The 23,703-nt window shown below is 39.6% G+C and overlaps 1 protein-coding gene across 2 annotated transcripts in view; it reads left to right on the top strand.

Annotated features, from left to right (window-relative positions):
- DCHS2 (dachsous cadherin-related 2) overlaps positions 1-23,703 on the top strand; it is a 111,980-nt gene that overhangs the window by 66,104 nt on the left and 22,173 nt on the right. Inside the window, exons 4-13 of one of the 2 annotated variants that reach the window (XM_057419073.1) lie at positions 185-421; positions 1,576-2,595; positions 4,020-4,207; positions 4,674-4,773; positions 10,126-10,283; positions 11,343-12,189; positions 13,147-13,386; positions 18,185-18,319; positions 18,561-18,770; positions 20,043-20,783. In XM_057419073.1, the coding sequence (XP_057275056.1) occupies positions 185-421; positions 1,576-2,595; positions 4,020-4,207; positions 4,674-4,773; positions 10,126-10,283; positions 11,343-12,189; positions 13,147-13,386; positions 18,185-18,319; positions 18,561-18,770; positions 20,043-20,783 (3,876 nt within the window). Of the gene's footprint in view, positions 1-184; positions 422-1,575; positions 2,596-4,019; positions 4,208-4,673; positions 4,774-10,125; positions 10,284-11,342; positions 12,190-13,146; positions 13,387-18,184; positions 18,320-18,560; positions 18,771-20,042; positions 20,901-23,703 lie in introns of both variants that reach the window. The other variant, XM_057419072.1, reaches the window with a different exon arrangement.

Here is a 23,703-nt window from a genome sequence, read left to right as displayed (position 1 = left end):
TACTATTAAAGGGTATTTTATGAGAAACTTGTGATCAGACAGCAAGTGACTGCTTCCTAGAAGCCACACAAAAAGTGTCCATTATCTGGCCTTCTCTAAGAGTAGAAGTTCATGTTGAAACTGTTTTGTCAGGCTGCTAAATTTTAACTTATTTCATTGCTCTTGCATTTCTGTGTACTTTCAGGAAGTATTTACCTGATCTCAGCTCTTGGCCACCTGACACATTCTGTGCTCTTCCTGACCGTTTCTGCACGGGATGGGGGTGGCCTTTCCTCTGCCACCAATGCAGCCATCACAGTAAACATCCTTCAGACTGCTTTGGCCCCTGCCATATTTGAGAGATCCCGGTATGCGTTTTCTGTTCCTGAAGATGCACCTGAAAACAGCCCAGTTGGCACTGTAAAGGCCAGAGAGCCTCCAGGTAAGTTGCATGCTCAGTCAGAGATTGCATTGAAGTTAGTTTTTTAATGTGACCATTAACTGTAAATACCTGCAGGTAATTTTTTTTAAGCTTTCATATTATTCATTCAGGCTGCCAAGCATTAAATAGTATTTACTGTTGGTGTTTACAGCAACTGGTGTAATCGCTGCTGTATCAGGATGTCCTTTTGAAAAGACTGAGATTCATGGTACTCTCCTTGGTGGTTCATGGGGGTTGGCAACTGCCTCCAGTTTCTTCCAGGTGGATTTCTGTAATTGCAAGTGGGGAGACTGGGAGCATGTTGTGAAAGTGTGAGGAAGGATCTGTATGATGGTGTGGCTTCTGTTAAATCATTAGCCATGTGAGAAAAATCTCAGAGCAATACTCATGCCTAGAAAGTATTCAGAAGCTTCAGAGAATCTTGACAGCCATATATATTTGTTTCCTATGCAGAACAGTGGGAGCCATAAGTCCACATACCAACTTAATGATGATTCTATACTTGTAAGGTGGTAGAGGCAGAGGTTTTATGTAAGTTTAATTAGTCAGGTCCTCCTCACTAACTTTCCTCCTTTTGGAAGGACAGTGCATTGACCACTGTCCTCAGGGTGAGGTAGCATCTGCAGAGTGGCCTTTGTAATAAGCCTGAACCTTTAAACAGCTTTTGCTTTAGGTAGCGTCTGATGTATAAGAGTAATAACAATGGTTTTCCATGAACAGTATGTTCAGTAAAATTAAGTTTGTTCAGAGAACAGCCAGCTGTTTCATTCCTTCATATAGTGAAGTGTGTAGTGAAATTAATCACATAAGACTAATTTATAGATGTGGGTTACTCTCTATATTTTAGATCAGAGAAAACCAAGAGGCTATTATACTATTTTCCCTCTAGAGTTTTATCATACCAGTGAGATGAAAATCAAATGCTGCATAAATGGGCAAACTATATACAATCACATTTTACTGAAGAGCTCCAGCAGCAGGGAGAAGGAAGCGTAAAAAGGCCAAAGAAGTCAAATAAACATTTGTGTAACTTATATTTATTCCACTGAATTTAACAGCATGCATTCTTTACAGATATGTTCTTACCAATATTAATGTTATCTGTTTCCTCTTTTTTTTTTTTTTTTACGTTTTTGTGTTATTTCCCTTTCTAGATTCTTTAGAAGCCGTTTCTTACAGAATTTCCTCTGGTGATCCACATGGAAAATTCTCTATTGACCCCCAGTTTGGTGTCATCCGCACCCAAAAACAGCTTGACCATGAAACTCAGTCTGTTGCGGTGCTCACCGTTCAGTCACAGCTGGGTAACTCCCCTGTCTACAGTAGCACCCAGGTCAACATATCTGTAATCGATATTAATGACAACCCCCCAGTATTTCTTACCAGATCTGATAAGGTAACTATTTCACATACCCAGCCTCCTGGCACTGCTGTCTACATTGCTCATGCAGAAGACAAAGACAGTGGCTTAAATGGGGCTATCAAATATAGTATTGCAAGCAAGCAGTCAAATCCATTTAGCATTGATCCAAGCCTTGGAGTGGTAAACCTCACCAGGACAGTGTTTGCAGATAAGCAGAGGGAATATACTCTGCATATAGCAGCTGAAGACTGTGGAAGTCCTCCTCTGACTTCTTTCCTGATGTTGACAGTGATTATTGAAGAGCAGAAGATGGGCCCTACTTTGGTTTTTCAAAACTTGGTGTATCAAGTAGAAATCAGTGAAGCTACCTCTCCAGGAGCCAGAATCCTTCAGGTTAAAGCCCACTCACTTGATCTACACAGTGTTACCTCCAAGCTGACATATTCCTTAGAGCCTAGCACGGATTCTATTGCATTTGAAATCAACTCTGATACTGGTTGGCTTTATCTTCGGAAACATTTGAACTATGAATGTACACAGATACTAAGTTTTAGAGCCCTGGTCAGCACCTCTGAGGATGAAAACCTCAGGCAAAATGCAAGTACATCGGTAATAGTTAATGTCCTGGATGAAAATGATAACCCTCCTGTGTTTATGCGTGAGAGCTTCTTCTTTGAAATGGAGGAAAATCCAGTTCCTAGGGGTGTGGTTGGCACCATTACAGCTGTTGACAAAGACTCTGGAAGAAATGGACAACTTTCCTACTTCCTCTTATCTGATGGAAAGTATTTCAAGATGAATTCCAACACAGGTAGCATTTTATGATTTGTGATCTGCTTCATAGTGCTTTTGGAAAGCAGCCTTCCCTAAGGGAATGGGAGTAAAGTGTAAAGCTTTCAGGAACTACTGTGAATCTCTTGGGTTGGTATGTGAATATCCTAACTCAGAGCTTCACAATTTGGGGAATGAAATAAATCTAATACATGTTCGTGGAGAATGAGCTAACCCTTAGGATTTGATTTTTTCATTACTCCATTCTGGTGACTTGGTTGTAAGTTTTAGTGTTTGACTGTAACAAATTAAAAGAAGGAGTTTTGAGTTACAACTTTAGTAGTTCATATGAGGAAATTAATTGCCTGTGATCAAGTACAGTTGAAAAGTGCAAATCAGCCATAAATAACTGTAATGGTAACTATGACATTTGACAGTTACAGTGATTTAAGATATTTGCAGAAAGTTCTGTAAGTTACCTCAAACCTGAGTTCATGTTGTACATGGCACCACAGAAATCAAATTGACTGAGAAAATTTTTTCACAGCACAGGGTGTACCCCGCAGTGAATCCCAAATGTCTTAGTAATAGGTACTTTGTCCACATGGCTCAACACCACTGACCACAGCATGGAGAGCCCAGAGGAAGGGAATCCTGGAAGGAACCCCAGCACTGTAAATAATCCTGTTTAGCAAAATGATATGTAGCAGCAAAGATACGCCATTTAAAATGCCTGTTCACAAATGTCCTGTGCTCAGGGGAAGTGGATAGGCTTTCCCAGAATTTCTCTGTATGAATCTCAAAATAAAATTGCCCTTTCAAAGCAGGTTGCTGTTGAGTACGTTTATGGAAGTTTAAAGGCAAATAGAGTACTAGGGGTTAATGTGGAAGATTTTAAAATAATACATGGTTATCTGTGTGAAGGACTGTGGTCAACCACAAATCTACAGCTATATCGAGTATGGCTGAGCAAATGGAGAGAAGTTTGGGTCAGATTTTTTCACTGGGTTTTCTAGAACATATAGGAGACATAAGGGTTCCTAATTAATATAGAGACATTGTGTTGAGAGCTTCCTAACCTGTGGGTGTAATAAAGGCCATTTGTCAGCAGTTAAAACCCTGTGCTGCTATATTGTCTGCCCTGAAGTGTGGTGAAGAAAAGGCCAGATGAATTTCTTTGGAAGGTCAGCACAGTGTTTTGTACTGTTTTATACCTTTGCTCCGGGGCATCCACTGTGCAGTAAAGAAAGTAATATGGTGCTAAAGTAGAAGGGCAAAGTGACTGACAGGGTGCTTCTGTGGAATGGAGCTTGGAAAGCTGAATTTTTAATGTCAGCCGTAAGATATATCAGAAGACATTTACCATTGTTTCATGTTAAGTATGTAATTGCACGTAGTAAGATGACTGCTAGCATATAATAAATACCCAACTCACTTTCTCCTTCATTTTTTTTTGTTCATCAGGTGAAATCATAAACTGGGTTGCACTGGACCGTGAAAAACAAGCTCACCACCAGCTGACCGTGCTAGTGACCGACCACGGGTCACCGCGGCTCAATGCCACAGCAGCCGTGTACATCACCGTGAGGGACCTCAACGACAACAGGCCCTTCTTCCCTCAGGCGGCACCGGGACACGGGCTGCACCTGAAGGTGGGTGCTGCAGGCGGGATGCGCTGCCTTGCTCCGAGCACCACCCTGTGGCAGGAGCCCAAATCCCCCGTGCTCTGAAACAGAAATCCTGCACTGATACTCGGATATATTTGGGAATTTCAAAATATGAATTAATGATTACAAAATGATTACAAAAGATTTTATACTGTTAGATGTAGAGGATATATACATGTAATTTTATTTAGTTGTGCTCTAGAATCTCTTTTAATTTCTGACCTCTGAGTCTGCTCAGGTAAAGGCTTTGAATTGGCAATATATGCAGACTATAGATTGCTAGAGCTGGATTATTTACCAGTTCCTGAAACGCTCTTTGTACTACTGTAAATATTAATGAAATGGAAAACAGAGCAACAGCTAAACTCTTGCGTTATGGCAAGGGATTTATTTTAAGACTCACTGTTATCCATGTGTATCTCCAAATTATTTATAAACCGCTTGATGACAGGTTTTGGAAGGTCAGCCACCAGGGACACTTATTACCACTGTCTTCGCAAAAGACCCTGATTCTGGAAACAACGGTGTTGTGTTATATTCAATAGATTCAGGTAAGAATTTAAAGTGTTATCCATAAGAAAAGATACACTGAAGTAGAGTTTTAAAACTAGAGCTTTAGAGGTGCCATGTATACATACAGGATGCTATGTCTGTTTTGTGTCTGTTTGAATAAATGTGGCTCCGTAAATAGGAATCAGGACATCATATGTCTTATGAAGTATTTAAAAAGGTGCAAGCAGTTATCTTTTCTCCCTCCCTCTCTGCCCCATCTTCCCAGGGGTTTGATTGCTTGATTGACAGCTGGCCAGAGAGCACTTAGAAAAGATTAGGGCCATGATCTTGTACTGTACAGTTTAGTATTTCAATTGTTAACATCTTAAAGGAAAAACAATCTCCCTTTTCCCATGACCAATTGAAAATTTTCTAAAAGAATGGTTCATGACAGTCTGAGACAGGGATTGGAAGGATCAGCAGATAATCTGGGCAAACAATGAGGCTTGTGGGTTTTAGCTCATGTTTCACCCTTTGTTTAGCACTGTGTTAGCCTGACATAGGGTGGCCACTTAAAAACACTTCCCCTCTATAGTTTTCCCTGTAATTGCTGCATGTATTGGTTCACTTCTGGGGTAAGCTATGGTATCCAGTTTTGTGTGCAGTGGAATCGATAACAGAGCAGTCCTAAATTGGAACATTAGTGGGACTGGGCATTAATGCTGGTAAGAGATACAGATGTGATCTCTGGTTTTGCCACATACCACTTGCTACAGTTTTACACAAGAGATCTCCATCTGTAACCAATGAGGAAAACGTCTGTTACTTCTGCCCTGCTTTGCTATTGGTTCAAGACAGCAAGAGGTGCCAAGAACAGAACTATTTATTTTATTTCGGTACCTGCTCTATTTATCAGCTTAATGTAATCAATACCTTTTAAGCTTGGTGTTTGTAGTCTGTGGTAATTTGCTCACAAAGTATACTGTTTCATCAGAGCAAAAAAGCATTTCCAGTATTTCCATCCACTCAGTGCATTTCCTCAAGTGTTCTTTTCTGTGTAGGCAAAGCTCGAATATGGACTCAGTTGGTAAAGAAAAAAATACTGCAAAGCTACCTTACTCCTCGCTCTTAAAGAGAAAGGGTATCTGTAGTCTCTTCTTGCCAAGGCTGAAATTACCAAAAGAATCCCATGGATTATGTTATACTGTGTATTTATGCACCCTTTTGACTTCTGTGGAGTAATGGAAGGACTTTAAGATTCAAATCCACAAGGGCCAGGGAGCTAACTCTGCCGTCTTCCAACATGAGATGCTTAAAAAAAATGAGACATTTAACAACTCTATTGAAAATTTTGCAGTTGAAAATATTTAGATAATAAAATACTGTAGGGTCGGTTTATGGCTGTGCTATTATTCCCTTAATTTGGATACAAGTGACTGCCTCTTCCAGAGAGAACTGGAGAGAATTATACTTTTCTGCTTTGTGAATAACAATATTTTGCACGAAATTATCTCCCTTAAGAAAAAGGGAATGAGTAATGTGCAATCCTTTGTTTGAAGGATGGTGGCCAGGCAACATGGGAAGTGTCCTTCAGGGGTCTCTGCCTGTCTGTATATCTAACTATATCCCCTTTCTTCAAACAGCGCATTGGATGTTTTTTACTGGCTTCACTGTAGAGCCCCAGAGGGGAGTAAGTAAGAGTTCAAATTATAAAAATGACTAGCAACACAAAATATGACTGGTCTTGTAAATGCTGTCTCTAGAAAGAGCAAAAGGATAAAAACAGCAGCAAAAAAAACCCCACAAACCAACACTAGAAGAGCCCTCCCAACCTTGGAACGAGATATTTTCCTGATAAACAAATCCAGAAACAGCTGAGCTCCTCTGATACTAATTTTTGTTGTTGTTGTGAGTTGGCTCACAGCCTTTAACATCTGGTCTTGTGTTTCATGGTGAAGTTCTTGCCTGGTTTATATTTAAAATAGTATTTTCAAGTTCTGGGACATTGTTCAGTACTAATATATGAAGAAGAAATATGATCTGATTTACAGCCTTATTTGTTAAACACAGAGAAACCAGGTTAATTGGAGGACTGCATGCAGACCAGTGCTCTTTTCAACAGTTGAGGCACTGCCACAAGACTAAGAGCTGTGTCAGTGTCAGCTGTTGAGCTTGTAAGAGTCGCTCTGTAATTCTTAATGTTCTTGAGACCTTAAAGAAATGCCAAGATAGCAGCAATAGATCAAGCTATGCAGGAGGGCTGATGACTGATGCCAACAAATGACATAAGGAAAAATCTGTTAAAGAACTCTGAGATTTACACAACAGATGAATTTTAACATTCACAGGAGAAGTGTTTCCTTCAAAGTACCCCTCCCTCTTGCCAGAAAATTAAACCAAATCCTCGTTAGACATTCGTGTGTATGGGAATGCATGGTCAATGGCCATACCTCCACTTTTGCATTATCAATGAAAGAGCAACTGAATTCAGAGGGAGGTGGATCTCAGCTATGTGTATTATTCCTTAGTGACACTGCCAATTGCAAAGTGATTTGCCTTCTTTATGACTCTCAATAGCTTGTACTATAGCATTTATAACAAAAAACATTCTGTATTTGTAGCGCATCATAAACTATTCCTTTGTATGTTAAGACTGGCACTGGCAAAGTAGAGGCTTTTACAGTTTTATTTGGACCAATTCTGTGCATACATTAGTACGTGACCACCAGAGTGTTAGGAGAAGCCTAGTTTGCCCTGCTAACACACACAAATTGACAAGTGTTGAACGTATGTCAGTGGACAAGTACTTGTTCTCCAGGGTGATTTGCAAGCAGCATGCAGAGAGCATTTCTAGACTTGCAAAAGGCTGTGTTTCTGCAGCAGCCCCCTGGTATTCAAGCTCTTTGGGAGACATGGCTTCTTAGTGCAAAAAAAGAGATAAAAATTGCAAACACTTTCACAGTGGGAGTCCCAAGGAGTTCTGGTTTTACACAGTATCTCTTTCCAGAATTATCAGATTTTTCTGTCACTTTTGGCGCCACCAAAATATGCACAAAACTGACTGTTTCATGCAGTATTAGGATTTTAATGGAGTTGTGGACTCTGGTGAGTAACACTATTGGTAATTCCTGACCAGCTCTCTTTTATTCAGAAAAGTAGACTCTGACCATTCCTTTTTCCTGTCAAATAAGCTTCAACTGCCTAGAAGTTCCAGCTCTGTTCCACTACATGAAACAAAAAACCAAGTATCAGTCTTTATGCTAAGAGTTACTGACTATCCTCGTCACTCCTGAAACAAGGATGAATCCTCATAGCCTCATGCTCAGATTGCAATTACACACTGGGAATGTTTTTGTTCTCTGATTATTATACTTTAAGTGATTTTTTATTTTTGGTTCAGTTTGGTAACTGAAGCTTTATTTTGGTAGAAAAATGAAGGGAATAGTAGCCTGTTAACTGTTTTCTTGTTCTTGTTAGTTCTCCCTATCGGTTATTTTAAATGTCAGTTTTAGCAAAATATTAAAATTCTATGCATGCAATTCACATTATGTGTTCTGTTTTTCATATCTCCTCTGCCTTTTGCTTAGCTGGGATTTTGTGCTGTGAAACTCTATATGGAACAAAATAGCGTATCTATGAATGTAGACATACTGTTGGGACCTAAACCAGGAAAGTAACCAAAAGCTATTTATGAAAACAGTAATATAGCACCGTTAATATTTCGAAACTATCATGAAAAATGCAGAGTGCGGGACTGTCTCATCCAATATAATTGTGTCTACATATTATTTCCTTTGTCGGCAATTTCCTTGTTACATTCCAGACTGCAAGAGTCAACCCAGAAGGGACTCATGGAGCATTAGGAGCCGATAGTTAGTCAAAAATAGCAGAACAATATTTGAAAACCCCTCATGTTTGTTGATTGTGAACCCCCTGTTTTGTAGCTGGTGTACCCAGTATTGTTTTCAGATTGCACAGGTGCAGATATTTTCCAGCTGCAGGTGAGGTGGTTGTCTACAAAACCCAACATCTGTATATGCAGCTAACTAATTTGCATGTGCAGATTTGGAGACCATAAACAACTTCATGCTCACTTAGGTGCCTATGGAAATAAAGTTCTTTATGGATGTTTTGTGTACTACATCTGCACTGAATTTATTTTTACCACAGCTGCTTATTAGAATTGCAGCTGTTATGCTGCATGACTTTAACCCACTAGCACACCTTATTAAAACTCCACATAACAAAAGGGTGTTTGCATAGTGTTCTAAGAGAGAAGCAGTAATGACAAATTCCATTTTCTCAGTTTCTGGTAAGGTATACCAGGTAATAGACACTTTCCCATTTCACTAAAAATTGGAGAGTAATTTGTGTTGCATTTCTTGAAAATGGGGGAGATGGGAGTCAGTCTCTTTCCCCAGTAACAAGTGATAGGATGAGAGGAAAGGGCCTCAATTTCTGCCAGGGGAGGTTTAGATTGGATATTAGGAAACATTTCTTCATGTAAAGGGTTGTCAAGCTTTGGAACAGGCTGCCCAGGGAAGTGATTGAGTCACCGTCCCTGGAGGCATTTAAAAGACGTGTAGATGTGGCACTCTGGGACATGGTTTAAAGGTGGACTTTGTAGTGTTAGGTTAATGGTTAGACTCAATGATCTGCAGGGTCTGTTCCAACCTAAATAATTCTGTGATTCTAAGTCACAAAGAGCTGTTTACTTTTCTATGGTAGAATTTTTCTTTGCAACTCCAGCCTAAATGTAATATGATGTACCTTCAAGTAGTAATTTTAATTAGAAGTCGTTTGTTGTTAGCATGCAGCCAGTCTTTGATGAAGGATGTAAGCATAATTTCCAAAATTCACAAGTTACTCTGCAACAATGTACTGTAAGATTTTAGCTACCACCAGTAACCTCTCGGTTCAGAGCACTGACAGGGCAGGTGGCATCCCTGCAGTTATGGTGTCTTAGAGGTGGCTAGGGCTCTTTTCTGACCTGTAGTCTATGAGGGACATGAGCCAGCTGTATGCCCAGCATTACTTACTTGACCATTCATGCCAGTGTAGGAACTTAGTTTTTATTCTGGCCCTGCCTGCAGCTTTTGTTGGAAGTAGGAGTATCAATCCTGAGGTGTCTGCTGCTCTCAGTGGTGTGAATAACAATGGTATAAAACTGAACAGTTGCTTTAGTACTCCATAGTGTTTCTCTCTGTCGCTCTCTAAATCCTGAGTGTTTTATAATAACTATTTACTCAAAGGAAGAAAGGTGATCCAAATGAGCCACAAAGAGCTGCCATGAGTGCAGCGGGTTCTCTTTCCTCTGTGTCCTGCTCTTTCTTACTGTTAATTACAATGTTCAGTACTGTAGAGGAAAGCTGAAGAGATCTGCAGTAACTCATACCCATTTTATCCCCTAGAACAGGATAAAGGATACTTCCAGATTGATGCTGTCAGTGGGGAGATAAGAACAACCCGCTTTCTGTCACATGCTGAGAGATCAGACTACAGAATTATGGTCACAGCCAAGGACCAGGGAATGCCTTCACTTCAAGGACATGCTGCTGTTTATGTCCAGGTACTTATTTATGCTGTACAGATAGAAGAGTTATGTTAGATACTTAGTTTCTTTGAAAATAAAATAAAAACTGGGGGGGAGAAGCTAGGGGAAAAAGCTGAAGAAAGAAAGAGGTTCAAAATTACAAGCACCTTGTCTCATGGTAGTTTAGCTATTTTTCTGTTGAGGGAGAAAATGAGGGCTGACTCATTTTGATTTGTTAAGAGTGCACAACAGCATTCTGGATTGTCTTGCAAGTAGATGATGTTTGTGCTTTAGTAGAAGGTCATTATGAACACTGGAAAAGAGTAGGAAAATACTTTGTCTCTGTAACCCGGTATAAAGATAGCTCATTCTTTTGTGCTGGTTTATACAGGGCTGCTCTGCATGGGAGTGTGAAATCCAGCGTGTGCTCCTTCCACAGCCAGCCACCTGCTGTTCATTGAGCCGCAGTGGGGCTGCTTTGTCCAGGCTGCCTGTGTGCTCCTTTATGAGAGGTTGAATGTCACTGAGGCTGCTATTTTCATGTCACCCAAAAGCTGGTTTGTTTTGGATAGCTTGGGGAAAAGAAAAAAAAAAAGCTTCAGTCAAGACAAGGCAAATGCAGTTCCCACAGTGGAAGAGATTCTTTCATTTTGAAGCATTAACTTGGAACACTGCAGCAATCTGTAATGAATGAAACCCTGTAATGATATAAACAACCCTCAAAAATCCCCAGCTATCTCTGTTTGGCAAGGTGCATAACTACTGTGCCTTCTTTGTCACATCTGTCCCTGTCAGGCTGTCCTATGTCAAAGGCAATTGAAGTGCTTCAGAGTAGGGGCAGAGATAGCAATATTCAAGTCATCTCGTCTTCAGACCCTGTTATTAAGGGGGTGAGAGAGTCTTATTAGTTCTTTTAATGTAGGAATGCAAAACAGTTACGAAATGACATGGAGCATGTTGAGCTTGTTTTCTGGCTTTGAGGCATGCTTAGGATCAATATAGTCACAAAAAAATAAACTATTAAGGAAAAAGAAATAATTATACTATTTGTAATAACAATGGGAAAGTATTGAGGTCTTTGTGCTTTTGTTTCAGATAATCCCACTTCCCAATGGGAGATCTGTCTTCTCTCAAGATTTCAAGCACTTTATCATACCTGAAAATTTTAGACCTGCGCAAGTGTTGAATGCTCTGAAGTGGCCTGATAATCATCTAACTGCCAATAGGAAACTGCATTTCAGTATTGCTAGAGATGATGATGACGATGATATTCATTTTGAAATAGACAGCTTGACAGGAGACCTTTATCTTTCCAAGGAACTTGACTATGAAACAGCTTCGCACTTCCTTTTGCAAGTTATTATAAAGGATTATAATAATAATCCTCCACAGAATAACACTGTTTTCCTAAGTATTGATGTAGAAGATCAGAACGATCATTCTCCTTTTTTTCAAGATGACTTTGTAGTGATTGGCATAGAGGAAAATGTACCTATTGGCACTCTGGTTTACACATTCAATGCAAAAGATGGAGATGGCAGTTTTCTGAACAGCAAAATACAGTATTTCCTAGAAATTAGTAACATGGGTGAAAATCTATTTCATATTCACCCTTTGTACGGCACCTTGACCACAGCTTTTGCACTGGACAGGGAGATTATTCACTCTGTGGTCCTTACAGTGTCTGCAACAGACCAGGCAATAAATCTGAGTGATCGCAGGCTTGATTCTCTGGCTGTGAAAATTGTTATTTTAGATACCAATGACAACAGTCCCAGTTTTACATCTTCACCTCTATCCTATGTCATGGAGGATGTGGAGGTGGGCTTCCTTGTGCACCGCATAATTGCAAAGGATCTTGATGAGGGAAGAAATGGACAAGTTACATTTCACATTGTTTCAGGCAATGAAAACAAAGCATTTGTATTGGATAAAATCACAGGTACTGTAACTACTGTTCTCTGGAGTTTCTTGTGTGCTTTTCACGGTAATATTTGGGAGTACATACAATGCCATGTGCATGAAATACCACATTTTGATGGTACTTACTGTCCTCAGGGGTGATAACTTTGGGCAGAGCGCCACACAAGCATGGCAGTACTACGTGCAGTAGGCAAGCTCGATGATGCTCAGCTCAAAAATTGCCACATGACACTGTTATTGTGTTGTGTAGATGTTCTGGAGCACCTTCCAAACAGCACATTAAGGAATGTGGGAAGAACGTGTGTGCAGTGAAATGCTTCATCCTCATTTTTGCATGCTGCTCACATATATTGCTATACATACACACAGGGAAAGGCAAAGTCAAGATCAAGGAGTGTGCATTACACTGTGGTGGAACATGCTTGGTGGCAGCTCAAAGTGCTGATGAATTTCATCAGCCCTCTGAAATTTTCTCACTCCTGAATGAATTGTGCAACTATTATACCATCTGCGTGCAAATGCAGATCTCGCCCTAATGGTTGCAGTATTTTCTGGTTCTTACTCTGGTTTTGAATACATTAGGGGATATAGCTGAGGCTGATTTGTAGAGCTCCTAATTGCATAACTTATGTGCTAAAGAAGACAAATATTTAAGTTAAAAATATTTAAGTTTAATATTTAAGCTAAAAAGTTGAGACCGAAGTTAAATAAAAAGGAATCTCTGAACTTCACTTGAATATTCTGTGAATCTTAGTTTTCCCTGATGTCAAAATGAGCATTTCTGGGCAAATTGTCAGCCTAATCACATGTAATGATTGACTTCAAAGTCTGGAAGCCGTGCTGCAGTGCCACGGCATGCACAGTGATGCTACCACTGAAGCTGTGAGTGCTGGAACAACTGGGATCCTAACCTGGATCAGAATACTTTTTTAATACCTTCAGAATACTTTATAAATAACTTCTTTCTTTATAATAGGACTCTTAACTACAGCCCAGCTTCTGGACCGTGAGACTCAGGAGTGCTACAATTTGACAGTCATAGCTCTTGATGATGGCAGCCCAGCTCTCTCTGCCACACAAGTTCTAACCATCATTGTTGTTGATGTTAATGATGAGACCCCGATATTTCTGAAGCAACTTTATGAGACTGCAGTTCATGAAAACCAAGATCCAGGGCAGTTTGTCATAAAGGTGGAAGCTGTGGACAGAGATGCAGGTAATTTCTGTCCTTTTGCTATTAATTTCATTGTGGACTGTAGTAGATCTATCAAATCTTGCTGCCTGTTCTGCTTGAGCATACAGCTGTTGTGATTTACCCAAGGTATATATCACTTTTGAGTGATACATACCTTGATATATTGATCTCAAAACATGGCTTTTGCTTCAGGCCCTCAACCTTTATTCAGGTCTTGGAGGCATTTGAACTTGCACACTGGGGTAGTTTCAGCTGTGACTGGTAAATTAAGTGTAAAATGTACGCTTGCAAGATGCAGAGTAACTCAGTGTACTATGCCTTTCATGTGAAGGTAGCCGGCGTGCTCTGGTTATAAGCCAGCAAGCAATGCTTAGCTGAGTTAAAGTTAATATTTGAACGTTTTGTTGCTCTCAATCAGAACATTTTGTGTAGTTATAAAACGGTTTGCGAGACAAGAATTCTGGTTTTGTAAGAGACCCTGCAAATATGCATTAATCTTTTCTGACCAGAGAGGGGCACTGTCATCCAAGATTTTCCAGCTAGTTGCGCTCTGCCGGGATCGTGGAACCGCTCTGGATTTCAAATGGGATTTTACATACATAATGATGTTAATGGACTGCTTTTCAAACATATGCAGAATAGACGAGTAAGAAGAGGTGGTTCATACGCTATTTGAATCACAGGTAATGACTAAACGTGAGAGAATCTTTGCAAAGCAACAAAAAAATCCATCCGGCTCTACAACTACCTGCTCTTTTGAAATATCTAAAATGCAGATGATGTTATAGGTAGTCTGTGTGCTGGAGAGAATCTTATCTTAGTAATACCACGCACGGCACATACAGTTGATGTAACATGAAGCAGTTACATGGAGCCTGTAGTTTGCAGGAAAGATAGAATCTGGAAAGAGAATTAAATATTACAGTACTGCTGCAGCTGGCCCAAAGGTGGTCTCAGCTCTGTGAATTACTTTCTTTTTGCTGTGTGTTCACTTTCTGCACATCCTTATAATTGTTTACAGTTGTGCTACCCAAGAAATAAGTAAAACAACAGATCTCATTTGCAAAATAGTTTTCTGTATTCAGTAACGTTTGTCATTTTAATGTAGAGTATGTATTGATTGCAAAAAGCTGATGTGAGCTCACTGGAGGTGCTGTACAGAAGAGACATTTCCCCACAAGTATGTAAAGTATTTAGAAATTAAGAAGTGGGGGGGGGGGGGGGGGTGTAGCTCTTCAATGAAAATCCTTGTGACAGCTGAGCAGCATTACAGTCTACCTCTGGATCTTGCTCTTCCAAGTATTTTCTTTCTTTTGTGGATCACACTATATATATAAAAATTTGCAAGATAATAGAGAAAATAAGTAGGAATTTGCTTTATTTCCTTTCCCTCCTTTCTCTATCCCTTATATTTATTTATTGCACATCTTGTGGGAAATACAGCAGAGGAAAATGTGGGGAGCCGCTAGGAGGAGGGCCCAGGGCCGGCTTGGCTGGGTGGAGAGGAAGGGCATTCCAAGTGTACTGGGTGGCACAGTGTGCGCCTGCCTGTATAGACGCTCTGGGCTGCAGCACTGTTGTGGCTGATGGCTCCTTCCTGTCTTTTTCTAAATGCATTTTTCAGTAACCACAGTCCTTCTGTTGACTTTTTTTTTTTTTTGCTCACATTTGGCTAATTTGGCCCCTGTCATGTGGATGTAACAGCATAGTTCCAAACAAATGCTGAAGTGATGCTCCTAAGGTAAGAAAACAGGGTTTATGTAGGTGTCATATAAGTACAATGCTACTCGCTTTTCTTACATTTTTGGAACTGAATTTTTGAATGAGATGACTCCTCTCATGGTGGTCTTTATTTTTTTACATCATATTTTTTACTTTATTTGCTCTTTAAATTGCAGTTCACATCCCGTAATGTTTGCATAGTTTTAGTGGATGACTTTCCTGTTATCACAGACCTTTCTGGGTTTTTTACTTCATATGTTCCTTGACTGACCACAGGGAGGAATCATTTTTACTGACAATATCAGCCTTGTGCTATCACTGTGTAATACAGGTAAATAGTGGGGTAAAAAAATTGCATGGGAAATCAAAGATATCTGCAGCATATTAAAGATAGTTCAGGGGTTTGTCTTGAGATATGTCTTTGCAGAAGCTCTGAATGGACTGAAATAGCATTTGTCAAGGTCTGCTTTTAAGCTGATGTGGACCTCTGTGGTTTAGTAGTTATGTCTGGAGCCTTAGGAGGAAAGTCTCAGGACGTTAAAAGGGACTGCTGACTTAGAGTTATGGGACAGGGCATGCTGCCATTCACTAGACATTTTGTCTTGCTCAAATTCATGGATTAGTGTAGTCTTAAAAACACTTGTATTATAAAGATGAGACTTGAGCCTAGATTTGGGATGGGGAGACCTTGCTCCCATTGCTTCTTCACTGGTGTTGGCATGATGTAATGCCACAGCTGCTGCTTTTGAGAAGCTGTGGGAGCACAGGGATTGCTGGTGCTGTGGCGAGGGAACAGGAAAGGGGCTGAAGCTTTTCTCTGGCTGCTGCTCAGACACCATGCATCCACCCTGCCATTTTGCCTGCAGGGAAAGGGGTCCTGCAAGGAAGGGGCTTAGCTCCTCTTCGAGCTTGTAATGCAGGGTAAGAATTGTTTGTTTCTAATTTCAGTGTGTAATTTTAGCCCCCAAAGGTGACTAGCGTTACTGAATAATTTACCAACAGGTTGGACCAAGTGCAGACTTGTCAGCTGTTATGCCGTGTTATGTGAATGCATAGAGTTGTCATGCTCCTCTCTTGGGCAGGGTGTGCAGGTTTCTCCTGCTGCTAGGTGTGTGCTCCTAGCAGCTGACTATGGGAAAGAAGGCAATAAGTGCTTGGTAGAGAAATCTAATTAAGGTGTCACATATCTGTGTCCTTGAAGGGTTAAAAGTTTAATTTCAATAGCATGTGAATAGTCAGCTTGGGTGGCACCTGTGTGTTTTTTGGCACTGTCTGTAAATAATGGTCATTGTGAAATCTGCAAGTGAAGGCACTGGGTTGAAGCAGTTCAGTTGCAGCAGACCAAAGGCTAATAGTTAATATCAGCTCTGCAATGTCATGTGTCCTATTTTTCCCCATCTGTAGCATATTGGTGAGTAATAATAGATAAATGCAGGCAGAGTTCATAAAAATAGTTGTTTCTAAATTGTTTCTAATAGTTGTTTCTAAAAATAGTTGAATGGTATCCAATATGGGCAGATCAAGGAGTGTGTGTTGGTAACCTTAAACTTTCAAGATGTTCTCCTTGATTGTCGTTACTGCTGTGATTTTTCTCCTTCCTGCTAGAAAGCTGGAAGGATTTCTGTAACTTATTTTTCCTTCTGCTGTGTCTTGTATGAGTATGTCCTTCCTTTGACTTCATTTAGGTGCAAATGCATTTACAGTAGTAATTCTCTTAATCAAATTTTGTCAACTAGTTAGCAAAGCTATTCAAAGATAAACAAAGGAAATCATGGATGTTAAAAACTGTAGGCTCTGTTTCTTCTCTCATGCTGGTATTTCTCCACCAATTCCAGCACAGATTGTCCTGGTTTTGACTGCAGCAAAGAACAGGCAGGCAGTGTTTGACTGAGTAGCATGTTTCATATGACTAGAAGTGGTGTAGTTTTCCAGGTGCGCCAACTGTCCCTACCCTACTAAAAGACTGATTGTTGGTTGGGAAAACACAGAGTGATTGAATGAAATGTAGAAAAAATTGAAAGAAAAATAAAGACCACAATAGTACAAGCCCTTCAAGTATAATGTAGGATTAAACTCACTAAAATTAATATTCTAAGTGTGATGGAGATGACATTGTACTTTCCTCAGGAGGGTGATGAAACTAGAAGAAATATGAAAGAAATTATTTTATAACCATAATAGGTAAGAATGTGGAATCATATTTCTTGTTCAATTCAGGCAACTTTGAAAGAAATGTTTTCAAAAGCCTGTACAGTTTTACCCTATTTCCTAGAGAAAGACAGGAAAGCTAATATCCCTGTGCTATGTACAAATGGTAGGTATGATTAAGAACTGAATGGAATTGGCATTCAGAAAAACTTGGAGGGAAGGAAACTATTTAAGCCTCCCCTTCTGGAAATCCTGCACGACTTTATAAACCCAAGCAGTATCATTTCAGAGACTGCTACAAGTGGGAGCAGTCTAAAAGGTCTGAGATGAACATTCCCATAGCACACCAAATTGGCTTTTCTGTTGCAGACAGCTAGGAGCTGGCTAGCCCGTGAGACCTGATGGGGCTTAGACATCTGCCTGCTCAGTATAATGAATACTTAGAACTGGTGGTCATGCCAAGAAGTGGATGTTTTTTCAGAATATTTATACTATTCAGTGTTGTACTGTATAGAGGTTCTTGTGTTGCCTCCGAGTGAAGTTAAGTGGAGAACCAGAGCAGCCCAGTACTCTGCCTGACATCCTGTTGAGAAATAAACTAACTACCTTGGGAAAGCAGACGACAAATGTATCAATTGCGCTAAGTTAATGCTCTCTTGCATCATGTTAATATGTCAGCTTCTTTGGCGGCATGCCCTGAGTGCCTAGAAATGTTGTTGGGGTCACTTTGAGTATCTGGAAAAGCTAGGCACAAAGCAGCATCTGGACAAAGATTTCGAAGAACCAGGTTTTGAATTTGTATCTTGTGTGCTAATGAAGAAGCAGTTACTGTATTAAAAATAAGATCATACACATAACCCATGTCCCAGGGAGGAGACGAAAAAAGAGACAAATCTGTTGACCTGAATGTGTGGCTGTGATCTACTAAGACTTCCATTCTGCTTTTAAGGACTGAATTCCCTGCTTCAATATGAAATCTTACCAGGAAATGATTATGAGAATTTCAAGATGAACTCAGATAGTGGAGAACTCGTAACAACTGCGTCACTGGACAGGGAAACCCAGGAGGTTTTCCGTATTAAAGGTAACAGTGTGAAATGTCTACAAGTGCCATTAAAATGAGAAGTGAGGATGGGTGTGGTGTCACTATCAGCATTACCCTTTTTCATGCCATCTGAATTAGATGGAAATGGTAAGATTTTCAGGTACAGAAGAGCACTTTTTGCACAGCACAAAGAGCTCTCCTATTCTGCCATTATTAAGGAACATCTCTTGCTGAACCTGCAACCACTGTATAAAATTTGCTTTCTTTTTATTAATCTTAGTTTTGGTTCGAGATAGTGGAACCCCATCGCTTTCAAGTACAGTAACAGTTATCTGCACAGTGCTGGATGAAAATGATCACTCTCCCACATTTCTTCTTCCCACCTCTGAGATTTGTATTCCAGAGAATCAAGAGCCTTCTGTCATTTACATTATGCGGGCTGTAGATATGGATGCTGGCAATAATGGAGCTCTGAGATACAAAATAGTTGGTAAGTTATACTCCATCATTTTTGTTAGCATAAATCAGAAAGTATATAAACAGCAGTATCCAAGATTTAGATTTTACCAGGCCTCCCTAGCTCCCATCTTGTCCATATGCTTATTTCGTGTGGAAGAAAAAAAGATTCTTCACCCCTTTGTTAGCATTAATAAGCACTTGCCAGGCATACTTTTAGTCTGCTTTCTGGATTTGAAATAGTACAGAAAAGAAAACCAAAAAAACCTATCAAATGCTGGAAGGAGTCATTAATCATGGGGGCATAATTTTGTCCATTTGTTATAGTTGTGGATTTTCTGAATGTCATATGCCCTTGCAAATAAGTACAATAATCTAATTTTATTTGTTAGTTTTATCTGTTTTATTTCATGAGAGCTGCTTTCACTGAGCAATTAGTAATGTCATACTTGGGTTTCATATTGTCAAGCTCTTCCCATGTCTACTGTGTCAATGTAAGCTCCACAGCTGTTCAAAGCCTCCTGCAATATCTTTGCACAAATACAAGTTTGCTGGTCTTACTTTGGTTTGTGGCCCTCAGCAGTATCTCCAATGCAGGCAAATAGCTACTGTGGTAATAGCCAACACATTTTTCTTTGAAGAAACAGTTATAAATTCCTTTATGTGTTCTTGGGTTTAATTTCACAATCTTTTGTGATCCTTAATTGTCTTTCTACATATTATAAAGTAGGCATGCCATTCACTGTTACCAAACACCCTGACTTTTCTGTTGACTGCTTTATTATATCTATTTATACTTGAATAAATGCAAGTTATTTTATATTATTAGTTCTATTTACCTCTCTCTCCCACACCCCCCAAATCAAGACCTTGTACAACTATTCACTTCCAAGAGACAGGTTTGTAGAAGAGAACGAAGAGCAAGTAATTACAACTGTCAGCAATGCTTTATAGGTTTCTGGAATTTGTAACTAAGGTTAGGAAGAGGTCACTTTATGCAGCAGCGTAGTTGCAGGAGATTTTTCTCAAAGCAGCACACCTTATAAGAAGATGCGCACCTGGCAAAATAGCCACTCTGTAAAATGATACGACATTCTGTATTTACTGTCATTGCCACCCACTGATTTAAATGAAATGCAGGTTTTAATTCATATAAGAGGAATAAAAAATGTAAAAGGCACATGAGTGCATCAGCTGTATGAGCAATCTCATCATGTTATTGCAATTAACATAGAAGTATTCACAAGTGATTCTTTTTTTCAAAAGCAATTGTTTGTGACCAGTTTGTTTTTAATGTGTTTGAAAGGTGGAAATGTTGGAGAATACTTCACAGTAAATGTCACTTCAGGAAAACTGCTTGTCACTCGTAGCTTAGACAGAGAAGACATCAGCAGCTTCACTCTTGTAATTGAATGCCGTGACCTAGGAAGTCCCTCAAGAAGCTCCACTGCACAGCTCTATCTAACAGTCTTGGATGAAAATGACCACAACCCATTGTTTGCAAAGACCCAGTATCAAATCTCCGTGAGAGAAGACCTAGAGGAAGGCTCAGCCATCCTGCACCTCTCTGCTTCTGATGAAGATGATGGTCTGAATGGTGAAGTTACATACTCCTTCATTGATGACACCTTTGGAGCATTTGCTATTGACAGTGTAACTGGGTCTATAGTTACTACGAAGGCATTGGACCGGGAGACCAAATCCCAGTATACATTTAGGGCTGTGGCAAGTGACTGTAGCACACATTTGCCAAGAAGCACCACTGTCAGTGTTGTGGTGCACATTGATGATGTCAATGACAATGATCCCATTTTTTTGCAGAATCCTATCAGGTCCTTTGTGCCTGCTGAAACCCCTGTGAATGAGACAGTAGCCACTGTGCGAGCAGAAGACATGGATCTGGGGTCAAATGGAGCTGTTGTGTTTAGTTTGATGATAGCAGAAACCGCGTTTCAGATCGACGTGAAGACCGGTGACATTATTCTTCAGGAGCCCTTGGCTTCCAAAGACTTCAGTACCCAGCTGATAGTGATGGCTTCAGATCAAGGTATCTCACCTCGAACAGCCACAGCTATGGTCATCATCTTTACAGAAGAACAAGAGGAGGAGATATCGTTCAGCCGTAGCCTGTATGAAGCAACCATGCCTGAGAACAGTGCAGCAGGTGGGCATCAAATCCCAATTTGTGTTCTTGAAGTTGCCCATCTCCCCTCATTTTGGAATCGTAATTGTAATGAATAGTATAGGGAAGCCTTTTCCCTGTGAAGCAGAAGGGAAAAGTTAATTTGGATGTAGCAAATACCTGTCTGCCCTTTTCCAGTGCACAAGCATGAAAAAGAAGTTGGAGACATTGTTTGGCGCTAGAGTTTGCTGCCCACGTACAGCAGCAATGCTCACAATAAACAGAAGCTCCTTTGACAAAGGTGGTGTGTTTCCACCCCTCAGCCTGGGATGCCCTGAGCATCAGTGGGTTCACTCTTTTAGCAAAATTTCGCTAGCGATCTCAATGCACATAAGCTCAGGCGAGATGAGTGGTGTGTACCAGTTGCAACATGACATTTCTTGGTTTTGCAAAACCCGTCATGAATGGTAGTAGCTTGCAGAGATACTGTAAAACCTTACTGAAAACCTGGACTTTCCAAAAGTAGGAGAATAAGGAGTATGAGGGGTGAAGGGGAGAGGAATTTGGAGGCTGTAGTACATTGTCACTTGGACAGGCTTCTACAGTGTACCTCTAAGTAGAGTCTGCACTGTTGAAAGCTACCTATAGACAAACCAGCTTCAATCACAAGATGCTTACAGACTTATTTTTGCTCCATATAGTGATAAGAATTACTGCTCTACTTTTTATCATTCTGAGACTATTAGTAGTTATATCTCCTGCCAGTTATATATGGCAAGTACCTTTTCCTGCTTCATCCTAATAAAGGGCAGAAAGGAGCACCTTTCACATTTTTCTGAACACAAATCCCACTGTACAATCGACCAGAAGTATTGTGAGATCTGACCTGCGCTGTATTCTTGATTCAAGCACTGCCTCATAAGGCTGACCTTGAGCAAGTCATTTATCCTCTTTATAGTTCAAATTTCCCTCAGTAAAACAAAAGCAATATTCCTTTGTATCCTAAGGGTATTGTGAGACTAGTGAACTCTTAGATCTTGACTAATAACCTGTATATTTGATTAGGAACTAGTAAAAAAGAAATATGTTAATAAATTTGAAAAACCAATCAATATTCTTGGATAATTATAAACAGAAAAAAGGATGAAAGGTAAAGACTGCTGTTGCGGTAATTACTGCTGTGGTTACTCAGCTGTTGCTTCCTCTGTGCCTGTTTGGGACTAAAAGCCTAATTTTCATCCTTGTATTTTAAGGTAAATATAATGCTGTGAGTATTACTGATGTTTCAATTAACACATCAAAAATAGGCAATAAGGTGAGGTTTGATTATTTATTTTTTTAATTACATTTTTCTTTTATTTTTTTTATTTTTTTAAGCATAGGTGAAATATTTTGGTTTCAGGCTATCTTGAAAAATTTAATCAATCAAAGCACCAAACTAGAGCATCCTTCTAGCTCTTCCCTTGTTTGTCAGAAAATGTGAGATTTTGAAAAAAGCAAAAGGCCTCCAATAGGAAAGAGTAGAGCATGCAGTACACGGGTGGTTAAAACACTACTGAAATATGAAAGGTGTAGATTCAGGTCTTCTTAGGCAGAGGAGTATTTATTTCCCTTTCACTCTATACTGAACCCTCCGAGTAGGGAGCCTGAAGGATAAATTCTTTAGGGTGCTTTATTTGTTGCTTCTATTACAAATGCAAAAACAAAATTAAAAGAAATTCCCTTAACACATTTGTCCTGCAATTTAAAAAATATTGCTTTTATTCCATTAATTTGAGCACAATTTACAGGTAGTTTTGGACACCATAAAACTGTTTTTTTTTTTTGTGTGAGTGTAAATCACCAACAACCCAAGGCCTCAAAGCCCTGTTTTGCTAGAGTCAGCACTGTATAGTGTTTAATTGTGTGTCACTTTGCAAATGAGATTCTGCCCTGGGAGAGGTGCTGCTTCCAGAAGCTACAATTTGGATGCCACAGCAATGTATGTTAAATCTGTCATTTTCTGTCTTTTTTGATAAAATCCATTGAGAGTCAATTGTGGTGATGTCTGGAGCCCTCCATCCTAAATGTCCGGGAAGCAGAGAAAACAGGGTACTCCATAGGTGAGCTCCAGGCTCTCAATTTTGTTTCTCCCTTGCTGCAGCAGCTTATATGCTCAGAAAATATCCTGAGAACCTGTTTGTCAGGCTTCCTAGCAAAGTAAAGACAAGGTCCTGGGGTTTCAGTCTTTTCAGGAGAGATGGGATTAACCTGCATTAAAATTTCCTTCTGGTTAAGGAAAAAATAGTAAGAGGAAAGATAGGTTTTGTTAGGTTTAAAGAAAGAAAATTAAAATCAGGGCTTTATGGCAATAGATAAACTGATCTGATCCTAAATTTTCCTAAGTGTAGATAAAATCTGAGGTCAGACTGTAAAAATCAACCCTGGAATTACAAAATGCCCCAAGAAGCTGAGGTATCAGAATGCCATAGTCACATGTTGTCCCATTCAATCTGTAGAAAATATAAATAATACCCAATTTAAGATGTTTTGATTAAAGAAAATTAAGCAAAGCTGCAGGGTAAACAAGAGGGTTTCATTCCCAAATATTAGTTTGTATATTTAATAAAAGTTTATTTGCTAAGAAGATCATACTTTTTAGAGTATACTCTAAAAAAATGCTTTTTAGAGTATGAGAGATTTTACTAAATACTAATAATTTTTGGCTGTTTTTTTTTAGTACTTTCTTATTTATATAAGCATAAATAAATATCAAATATTTTACATTTCAGGGGAAAAATTGTGATTATAATTAAAACTCTCACAGAAGTTAGCTTATAGAATATATGTGATCCTGGGACCCCTA

The sequence above is a fragment of the Pezoporus wallicus genome, unplaced genomic scaffold, assembly GCF_028554395.1.
Source record: "Pezoporus wallicus isolate ANWC-B61680 ecotype Strahan unplaced genomic scaffold, APGP_CSIRO_Pwel_v1 contig_2384, whole genome shotgun sequence".
NCBI classification, from domain to species: domain Eukaryota; kingdom Metazoa; phylum Chordata; class Aves; order Psittaciformes; family Psittacidae; genus Pezoporus; species Pezoporus wallicus.
This window is presented reverse-complemented; position numbering and strand designations above follow the sequence as displayed.